Source organism: Jaculus jaculus, chromosome 4, assembly GCF_020740685.1.
Source record: "Jaculus jaculus isolate mJacJac1 chromosome 4, mJacJac1.mat.Y.cur, whole genome shotgun sequence".
NCBI classification, from domain to species: domain Eukaryota; kingdom Metazoa; phylum Chordata; class Mammalia; order Rodentia; family Dipodidae; genus Jaculus; species Jaculus jaculus.
The window spans coordinates 33,821,442-33,832,345 of NC_059105.1; the positions used below are offsets into that span (position 1 = coordinate 33,821,442).

The following is a 10,904-nucleotide window of genomic DNA, read 5'->3' on the forward strand; positions in this document are numbered from 1 at the left end:
CATTGACTGGAACATTGCCTGATATTAATAGTATTATTTAAGTCCTTCTGTAGAATTGGTAAGTATTAAATCCTTAAAACAAAATTTCACTCTTATAATGAACTATTAACTCTCCATTATAGATTATTTCAATTTCCTATTAAGAAAATACATCTATTTGTACTATCTTGTTGGGCAGGGACAGTAAGAGTAAGATAGTAAAGTTATGCAAGTCACTATGATACTTCAGGAGCAATTAGATAATTCAGAGTAATTTATTTTCCTACCTGCCACTGGGGAAAAGATATAAAATTTATAATCAAATGTTATAACTATCTTTTAACTTTAAAACTGTATATATTTAATGTATTATACTTTTTCCAGCCCTATAAGCTGACATTTTTTACAATTAAACTACATCTTACAATTAAAGGAATATGAGAATTCACTTCTAATACAGATAGCTACTCCAATCCCATTCATAGGCAATACATTACCATCACCACCACATTTCAGGAAGTCCTTGAAATACTCATAATTATACATTTTATCAACAAAAATCAGCTAAATGAAACATCCAAGCTTAAACAGTGAACAGTAGTTGCAGAATGTTATTACAATCAAGATTGGGTATTTCTAGAATATTTGACAAGAGGTGACTGGGACTAAGCAATCATCATATAGTAATTTGTGGTACTCTAAAAATTTGAATTCTAAAAATGAAAGCAAGGCTATTAACTTCATGTTTATTTTATAAGGATTTTTGTTAAGTTTGACTCTCAACTAATGATTTCCATTCTGCTACCTACAGTTTGCCCTTTGGTCTACAATAGCCATACTTCATTTCACAGGATCTGAACTATACAATTACAGACAAAATTATTATAAAGTTTGCTTTCAAATGATATTAGCAAAGAGTAGATCAAGTTTTCAAGTTTACAGAACACTATGACAATTGACCAGTATAAATACATTTTAATATTTTAATACTTGTTTACTGTTTCATCTATAGATAGCAACACTAAATAAAATTCTTAACACATATGCCCCCACTACCTGTTTTATCTCTATATTATTTTGAACCTTATGTAAAAACATCTTAGCAACGTTTACAACCACTGTTCCTATCAAATGGTGATGCACCAAAATACCAATTCTCATGAATTTCAACATATTGAAAATAATTACTTAACCTAAGACTGAAGAACTGTGCCTTAACTTTATTAAAAAAGATAGCCACATCAGTTTTAATTACATATATATATACTACCTATTCAATTTATTAAAAATTGTAATAAACATAATAATAAGCAAACTAGTGCTCCAAACTTAGGTTGTGCCTATGGAAGACACTACAAGAAGACACAAGAGACTGCCTTGCAATAAGTACAGGTTCCTTCTACAGAGATGGAGAAATAAAAGGACAAATCTAGTTGTCTAAAAGACAATTCACTGTACACATTTTATTTACAGTTTTGTACACTGTCTTAATATGAATGGGACCGCTTTTCTACTTGAGCCATTTTAACCAAAGCAAAACAACCTAAGTAATACAAAGTGTTAAAATACAGCATAAAGATACAAAACAGACATACTAATTCTAGTTAATGTAATTATGGTGTTACATTTTTTATAATCCACAATTATGTTTAGGAAATCACACAAACATAGATCACCGATTTGAATGAAATGCATAAATTTGTAGCAAAGCTTTGTAGTTACAAAAAAACCAAAAAATTAGAATGCACAAAATTAATGTTTATTCCACCTTCTGTCATATTCCTGGATCCTTCACCAATGTTCCATGAGAAAAAACAAAAGCAGAACAAATGAAAAACTGCAATCAGAATCACTCATGTTATCAAGTAGGGAAACAAATAAATTAAAAACTAGCAGCCATCAGCAAGAGTACAGCAAACATATGCTGTAGAAAGAGAAATTGCTAGAAAACTACTCATCATACTCAAACCAGCAATATGCTCCTGCATAAAGTGGAACATAAAGTATTTTTCCTGCTAAGGTATAAAAATGCAAGTTCTTTTTTGAATATGGTGGAAAGGTAAAATGTGTTTATAATTGTAATGGTAATTCAGCTAAGCTATTACAGAGTAGTCCAGGAACACATTTATGGATTCTGGGCATGGTGTATACGGTAATTCTTTGATTGGGAGAGTGGACACTCTAGCAAAAAATTAAAAAAAAAAAAAAAAAGAACGCAGAAGTACAAGACAAAGGAGAATGACACTTCTCTTATATCTTAGCAACATTTAGATGGAATAAAATTCAAATGCAGTCCACTCTGCTGTGATGAGGCTTTGGTTCAGCTCCCAAATCTTGATTGCTTGACGCAGTCTCCTAGGAGAATACTCAGAAGGTGTCTTCTTAAACAACAAACCTATTTTTAGTGGGGGAGCCGCTCTTAGTCGCTGTGTCTGCATGGGACTGATAACCAATCACTATCTTTGGAGAAAGTCCTAATCTTTCTTTGTATACCCTCCCTATATGTGTAACAGCTTCTCTGTGTTCACATTCAGTCGTCCATATTGCTATCTTATCACCTTTAGCTCTAACATTAACAACGGCTCCACATACATCATCACTGTAGTCATCAAAAGATTCTCCAATAAGGCACAGCAGTGTCTCTAGCCAAAAGCGATCGAGGTCACTTCGTCTCTGCTGCTTATTCAATGTAATTAGCCATCGTCCTCCCCGTTTATTTTTCTCATCTTCCCACATAGGTTCAATACCATCCTTAAAAAGTGAGTAGTCGCATCCAGGCATTAAATTACTAGATAACTGGATATGGTTGTATAGAGCCCAAAAGTCTTCAACAGTATCAAACTTAGAGATCAGTCGAAGGTTTGCTTGCCAAGTTTTGCTTTTATCATTTTTAAAAAACCAGAGTGCCCACCTGTTCTGTAAAGGATGTTTAATATAGTGTTCTGGGTTAGCAACCTCCTGATTCGATTCTGTTTTTTCCTCTTCTGTAGGTGGGGGATTAGGAGTAGGGGTGGTTTCCGGTTCCACAGTCGCCATCTTAGATCGATCTCGAAAAATTTTTATTTATTTATTTGAGAGAGACAAAGAGGCAGAGTAAGAGAGAGATAATGGGCATTCCAGGGCTTTTAGCCACTGCAAACAATCTAGATGTATGTGCCCCCTTGTGCATCTGTCTTTTGTAGGTCCTGGGGAATCAAACTGAGGTCCTTTAGCTTTGCAGGTAAGTGCCTTAACCATTAAAGTCATCACTCCAGTCTTAAGAATTTTATATATTTATTTAAAAAATTTATTTAAGGGGTGGAGAGAGTGAGAATGGGCGCACCAGGGCCTCTAGCCACTGCAAACGAACTCCAGATGCATGTGCCACCATGTGTATCTGGCTTATGTGGGACCTGGAGAATCAAACTGGGGTCTTTAGGTTTTGCAGGCATGCACCTTAACTACTAAGCTTTCTCTCCAGTCCCATTTATTTATTTATTTATTTATTTATTTATTTATTTATTTTATTTTTCAAGGTAAGGTCTCACTCTAGCCCAGGCTGATCTGGAATTCACTCTGTAGTCTCAGGGTGGCCTTGAACTCACAACAATCCTCCTACCTCTGCCACCCTAGTGCTGGGATTAAAGACATGAACCACCAAGCCTGGCAACTTTTTTTTTAAAGATTGAATTCAACATGCAGTTTAGAGTGATCTTGAACTTTTGATCCTCCTGCCTCTCTTCAGGAGTGCTGGGAATACAGGTATATACCAGTATGTCTCGCTTATTAACCTGTTTTCACAAAGTGTGGTTTGTTGTCTTCCTCCTCACAGGGCATCATGGTGATGTTGGTGCTCCCATAGCTGATGTTATTCTCCCAGGAGCTGCTTACACTGAAAAGTCAGCGACGTATGTCAATACTGAGGGCAGAGCTCAACAGACGAAGGTAGCAGTGACACCTCCTGGTTTGGCGAGAGAAGACTGGAAAATCTTAAGAGCGCTCTCTGAGGTATTTATTTGTGGTGCTAGGGATCATATCCAGGTTCTCATATATGCTAGGCAAGCGTTATACCACTGCACTTCGTGATGCTGCTTAAAGGATATTTAACATGTTGACCTGCTGAATGATTTTCTAAGTCAAGGAAGATGTCGTTCTGAAATGCAGAGATTTGTATACTCTGTGTAGTTCATGAATAAAGTGAGTATCGAAAACAGGTATTTAAAATTGGTGTTTTAACTGTTAATTTATGTTTTGCCTAAAAACACTTCTTATAGCTTTTTCTTGCTATAAGTGTCATGATTAAAATAATATACTGTTGTCAGAATGTGTTTTATTCTTTTCCAATTTTTTTTTTTATTAACAACTTCCATGTTTTTAAAAGGTATTCCATGATAATACACTCCCTTCCCACACTTTCCCCTTTGAAACTCCATTCTCCATCATATCCCCTCCCCATCTCAGTCAGTCTCTCTTTCATTTTGATGTCATGATCTTTTCTTTCTATTATGATGGTCTTCTGTAGGTAGTGTCAGGCACTGTGTGGTCATGGATATCCAGGCCATTTTGTGTCTGGGGGGAGCATGTTGTAAGGAGTCCTACCCTTTTTGTTTGTTTGCTTGTTTGAGGTAGGGTTTCACTCTAGCCCAGGCTGACCTGGAATGCATAGCGATCCTCCTACCTCAGCCTCCCAAATGCTGGGATTAAAGGTATGCACCACCACACCTGGCTCCAGAAAGGGTCCCCCCCCCCTGGTTTTTCAAGGTAGGATCATGCTGTAACCCAGGTTGAATTGAAATTCACTGTGTAGTCACAGGGTGACCTCAAACTCACAGCGATCCTCCTACCTCTGCCTCCCGAGTGTGCTGGGATTAAAGGTGTGTGCCACCATACCCAGCTAAGAAAGTTTTTTGTACATAAGTAATAAGTAAAAAGAATTCATGTGTAGCATAGCGTTGTCTCTAATAATTTATTTCATAGAATCTTTTTTCCCCTGTTTTTTGTTTTTTTTTTGTGTGTGTGTGTTTAGATTGAACTCAGAACCTTGAGTATACTCAGTGTACTACCTATCACAGAGCTATACATTTGGCCTCAAGTGGTCCATTTTTGAAGATAAATTATTAATATGCTAATTGCTCTTTATGAATTAGGTTTTTTTGTTTGTTTTTGTTTTTTCAAGGTAGGGTCTTGCTCTAGCCCAGACTGACCTGGAATTTACTGTGTAGTCTTAGGGTGACCTCAGACTTACAGCAAACCTCTTACCTCTGCTTCCTAAGTACTGGGTTAAAGGCATGTGCCACCATGCCCGGCTGAATTAGAGTTTTTGACATTTGTGTTCTACACTTGATGCTTTCTTAAGAAATGTCCACTAAAAGATACCAATTGAGTTTAGATTTTTCATTAATACTGCATTATTTTACCATAATTGCAATTGCCCATATATGGTCTTCATATTTTTCCCCCTGTGCTGGGGATTGAGCCCAGTGAACATACATCCTAAAAATGTTCTGTACCACTGAGCAACAGCACCAGTTCTGAATTTTTTTTTTTTTTTTTTCTGAGGTAGGGTCTCACTCTAGTCCAGGCTGACCTGGAACTCACTATGTAGTCTTAGGACGGCCTCCAACTCATGGGGATCCACCCACCTCTGCCTCCTGAGTGGTGGGATTAAAGGCATGCACTACCATGCCTGGCAAGTTCTGAAATTTCTAAGTAAAGGTTTGTATGTCATCTTAGAGCTTTATGGTATGTTCTAGATTGCAGGCATTACTCTTCCATATGATACTCTGGACCAAGTGAGGAATCGACTGGAAGAAGTGTCTCCTAATCTAGTTCGCTATGATGATATTGAAGGAGCCAATTACTTTCAGCAAGCAAATGAGCTCGCTAAGGTACAAGCTTGTTTAGGCACTGTTTTCCTAGTGGTATATTTACTAATGTAGTAGCACTAACTCTGATTACTATTATTGGTCACTTTCTGCAGCTAGTGAACCAGCAACTTCTTGCTGACCCACTTGTTCCACCTCAGCTAACTATAAAAGATTTCTACATGACAGGTATGTAATACCAACTTGATTACAACATACTGAAAGAGAGAGGAAGTGAGAGCACCATAGCTTTACAATTATTTGTGGTTTGTGGTTTTTGCTAATTTTAATCTGAAGATTTTCAACATTGGAACTAATGTGATTTATTTTTTTCAGGGCTGGGGTTCAAACTTTGGTTTTATATATTTTAGGCACAGGCTGTACACACCCATCCCTCTAGTCTTATATATTCCAAAATATAAACAAAGTTTGAAAATCCAAACAGGGTTAACAGATTTTAAATATGCAATTTTAGTATAATAAGAAAAATTGCAGCTGCGCATGGTGGTGCACACCTTTAACCCCATTACTTGGGAGCCAGAGGTAGGAAGACCACTTTGAGTTTGAGGCCAGCCTGAGACTACACAGTGAATTTCAGGTCAGCCAAGGGCTAAAGCAAAACCCTACCTCGAGAAAAAAACTAAAAAGTCACTATTTGTAAAGCAGTTTAGGGAGATCTTTGTAAATAGTAAATAGCTATGAAGGTTTTTCTGAGAATTAATGAGAGAAAACTCAGATAATTTAAATATGAAGTATGTTAAACATTTGTGATGTGAATGGTTAGGAGTGTTTTTAAGGAATGCAGACCAACTGAAACTTGTTTCCTGCAGATATGTCAACAGATGATAAAACATCTTAATGATAGATAAACATATCTGTAGTCTCAGCACTTGGTGGGTTAAGGCTGGAGGATGAGGAGTTCAGAGTCATCCTCATCTACATATTGAAATGGAAGCCAACCTGGACTACATATGAAGACCTAGTCTCAAAAAAGGGGGGCGGGGTGGGGGCTTGAGAAAATTTTTTTTAACATGAGGTAGGGTCTTACTCTAGCTCAGGCTGACCTGGAATGTAGTCTCAGGGTGGCCTTCAACTCAGCAGCCCTCCTACCTCTGCCTCCCGAGTGCTGGGATTAAAGGTGTGTGCCATACACCCAGCTGGAAAGATGGCTTAGTGGTTAAGAAACTTGCCTGTAAAACCCAAGGACCCAGGTTCAATTCCCCAGTACCCATATAAGCTAGATGCACAAGTGACATATGCATTTGGAGTTGGTATACAGTGGCAGGAAGCACTGGTGCGTCCATTTCTCTCTATATATATCTGCTTCTTTCTATCTAGAATAAATAAATAAGCACACTATTTTAAAGAAAACAAAAATAAGGCATGGTGGCTCATGATTTTAATCCTAGTACTCTGGAAACTGAGGTAGGGGGACTGCTGTGAGTTTAAGGCCATCCTGGGTGAGTTTCAAGATGAAGAGGTAGCTCAGTGGTTAAAGGTACTTGTTTGTAAAACCTGCCAGCCTGGGTTCAATTCCCTAGGACCCATGTAAAGTCAGATTCACAAAGTTGAGTTCCAGGTGAGCATAGGCTAGAGTGAGACCCTGCCTCAAAAAATACATATATGGGCTGGAGAGATGGCTTAGTGGTTAAGCGGTTGCCTGTGAAGCCTAAGGACCCCGGTTCAAGGCTCGGTTCCCCAGGTCCCATGTTAGCCAGATGCACAAGGGGGCGCACGTGTCTGGAGTTCGTTTGCAGAGGCTGGAAGCCCTGGCGCGCCCATTCTCTCTCTCTCCCTCTATCTGTCTTTCTCTCTGTGTCTGTCGCTCTCAAATAAATAAATAATAAAAAAATTAAAAAAAATACATATATATGTATATTACTGTGATCCGAAATTCTACAAAATAAGTACAGTTAAACTTTAATGTTTTGGTTTATCATCTGTCATGAATATGTTTAAACAAACAACAAGATGATCCAGTTTAGGTTGAAGAGCTTCTTAAAAGTTTCATTGAGCCGGGCGTGGTGGCGCACGCCTTTAATCCCAGCACTCGGGAGGCAGAGGTAGAAGGATCACCATGAGTTCGAGGCCACCCTGAGACTCCATAGTGAATTCCAGGTCAGCCTGGGCTAGAGTGAGACCCTACCTTGAAAAATCAAAAAAAAAAAAGTTTTATTGAGGGCTGGAGGGAGGGATGGCTTAGCCATTAAGGCACTTGTCTGCAAAGCCGAAGGACCAAGTTTGATTCCTCAAGACCCACGTAAGCCAGATGCACAGGTGGCACATGCATTTAGAGTTTGTTTTCAGTGGTTGGAGGCCCTGGTGTGCTCATTTTCTCTTTCTGAAATAAATAATTTTAAAAAGTTTTTTGTAATATAATTCACATGCTATCAAAATCACTCATAAAATGTGCAAAACTTGTTTTTTTGTTTTTAAAGGTAGGGTCTTGCTCTGCCCAGACTGACTTGGAACTCACTATATAGTCTCAGGGTGGCCTTGAACTCACGGAAATAATCCTACCTCTGCCTCTTGAGTGCTGGGATTAAAGACGTGCACTACCATGCCCAGCTCTAGGTTTAGTTTTTGTGGATCTGGTTCAGATTATGTAGAACATGCTGACCTTCAACTCATAGCTATCCTCCTGCCTTAACCTCTGGAGTATTCAGATTGTGGGCATTAGCCATCACGACCAGTTTATACTGTTTAATAAGCTTTTTCTTTCTTTTAAGATTTTTTTTAACAGTTACATGTTGGTGTGTTAGATAGCGGTTAATAGGGTTATTTCATTATTGTTAAAAATAGCTATTAAAGTCCTGTATCCAGCAGGACATGGTGGCCCTTGGTGGTAGGCAGAGGCAGAAGTTCAAAGTCATTCTTGGCTACATAGCAAGGTTTTGTTTTGAGGCAGGGTCTCACTCATACCCAGGCTGGCCTTGAGCTCACTATGTAGCCCAGGTTGGTTTTGAACTCCTACTGTAGCCTCCCTAGTGCTAGGACTAAAGATACGCACTACCATGCCCAGTACTACGTAGCAAGTTTGAAGCCAGTCTGGAATACATGACACCGTGTCTCCAAAAACCCCCCAAATGTTTGGAAGATGGCTTAGCATAAACCACACATGCTTGCAAAGCAAGTTCCCTAGTATCCTTGTAAGCGGGATACACAAAGTGGCACATGAATCTGGAGTTATTTTGAAGTGGCAAGAAACCCTGGTTGCCCATTTTTTTCTCTCCCTCCCTGATTCCCTCATTTCCTCTGTTCTTTCTCACACACAAACAAATAAAAATATTGTGTGTTGGCGTACACATTTAATCCCAGCACTCGGGAAGCAGAGGTAGGAGGATTGCCATGAGTTTGAGGCCAACCTGAGACTACTTAGTGAATTCCAGGTCAGCCTGGTCTAAAGCAAGACTCTACCTCGAAATAACAAAAAATGTAAAAGACCTGCTGATCTCTAAAAGACTAATAAGAAGTCTAGTTTCTTTAAAAGATACTGTTAGGGCTGGAGAGATGGCTTAGCGGTTAAGCGCTTGCCTGTGAAGCCTAAGGACCCTGGTTCAAGGCTTGATTACCCAGGACCCACGTTAGCCAGATGCACAAGGGGGCACACACGTCGAGTTCGTTTGCAGTGGCTGGAGGCCCTGGCGTGCCCATTCTCCCTCCCTTTCTCTCTCAGTCTGGCTCTTTCTCTCTCTGTCACTCTCAAATAAATAAATAAAAATAAACAAAAAAAAATTAACAACAAAAAAAGATACTGTCAGAAACCTGGTGTGATGGCTCACAGTTACAATTGTAACACTTAGAAGGCTAGATAGAGGATTACTCACTAGTTCAAAGCCAGCCTGGAAACTGAGACCCTGCCTCAAAATGATAATAACAAAAATAAATTGTATTAACAAAATGTGCATTTTAAAAATTATCTTTCAGATTCAATTAGCAGAGCCTCTCAGACAATGGCCAAGTGTGTCAAAGCTGTTACAGAGGGTGCCCAGGCTGTGGAAGAACCATCCATATGCTGAATCATCTACTAGAACCCAGTGTCGCTACAACTAGTAAATGGACATTGCAGTAATCCTGTACAAGAGTATGTTTTCCAAAAAAGAAAAACACAACAAGATATCTGAATGATGTTATGCTTAAAGCTATACTGTGCTTGTTTGAAAATGGTATTGCACTTATCACAAATCTTGGCAGTTGCAAATTTATGTGTTCTGTGCAAACATTAAATAGTTTAATAAAACTATTCATTTGCTGTTAAATGTTATAAACATTGATAGTCTTTGTGACAGAAAGAAAATCCTTACACTGTAATTTTTTTAAAGAAAATTTATGGGTAGAGAGATGGATTAGCGGCTAAGGTGTTTGCTTGCAAAGACAAAGGATCCCAGTTCGACTGTCTAGGAGCCACATAAGCCAGATGCACAAGGGGGTGCATGTGTCTGGAGTTTGTTTGCAGTGGCTGGAGGCCCTGGCACACCCATTCTCTCTCTCCCTCTCTCTCAATCTCTCAAATAAATAAAATAAAGTTAAAAAAAATTTTTAAATTTATGTATTTATTTTCATGTGCACATGCATGCTTGTGCTTGTAGAGCCTCTTGCTGCTGGAAACAAATGCCTATCTTGCTTTATGTGGGTCCTGGGGAATTGAACTTGGGTCCTTTGGCTTTGCAGGCAAAATGCCTTAACCACTAAGCCATCTCTCCAGTTTGAAAAAAAAATTTTTTTTTCCTTATAGAAGTCTTTTTTATTTTCTTATTTATTTAATTTTTATTAATATTTTCCATGGTTATAAAAAAAATCCCATGGTAATACCCTCCCTCTCCCCCAACAACTTCCCCTTTGAAATTCCATTCTCCATCATATTACCTTCCCATCTCAATCAAAAAAAAGTTTTGATCATGCATCGTATACATATTTTTGGAAACTATAATGTTATATGCTGAATATTCTGATCTTGTTTATTTGCAAAGAGGAAGAGGAGAGATGGAAAGAGAGAATGGACATGCCAGGGCCTCTTGCCTCAGCAAACAAATTCTAGACACTTGTGCTACTTTGTGCATCTGGCTTTATGTGGGTAAAATA

The 10,904-nt window shown here is 38.5% G+C and overlaps 2 protein-coding genes across 2 annotated transcripts in view; one reads left to right on the forward strand and one right to left on the reverse strand.

The window, feature by feature from the left end:
* Ndufs1 (NADH:ubiquinone oxidoreductase core subunit S1) overlaps positions 1-10,081 on the forward strand; it is a 45,961-nt gene extending 35,880 nt beyond the window's left edge. Inside the window, exons 16-19 of the mRNA XM_045146834.1 lie at positions 3,791-3,966; positions 5,712-5,846; positions 5,939-6,011; positions 9,750-10,081. Of these exons, the coding sequence (XP_045002769.1) occupies positions 3,791-3,966; positions 5,712-5,846; positions 5,939-6,011; positions 9,750-9,841 (476 nt within the window). The 3' untranslated portion in view covers positions 9,842-10,081. The remainder of the gene's footprint in view (positions 1-3,790; positions 3,967-5,711; positions 5,847-5,938; positions 6,012-9,749) is intronic.
* Positions 1,418-3,022, reverse strand: LOC123460040 (eukaryotic translation initiation factor 4E-like). Its single transcript, XM_045146835.1, has one exon. The coding sequence runs from the start codon at positions 3,013-3,015 to the stop codon at positions 2,362-2,364; it is 654 nt and encodes a 217-aa protein (XP_045002770.1). The 5' UTR covers positions 3,016-3,022; the 3' UTR covers positions 1,418-2,361.
* Positions 10,082-10,904: the final 823 nt, after the last annotated feature.

Bases quoted from the DNA above. Each gene is read 5' to 3' on its own strand.
- LOC123460040 (XM_045146835.1), bottom strand. From the start codon at position 3,015: ATGGCGACTGTGGAACCGGAAACCACCCCTACTCCTAATCCCCCACCT.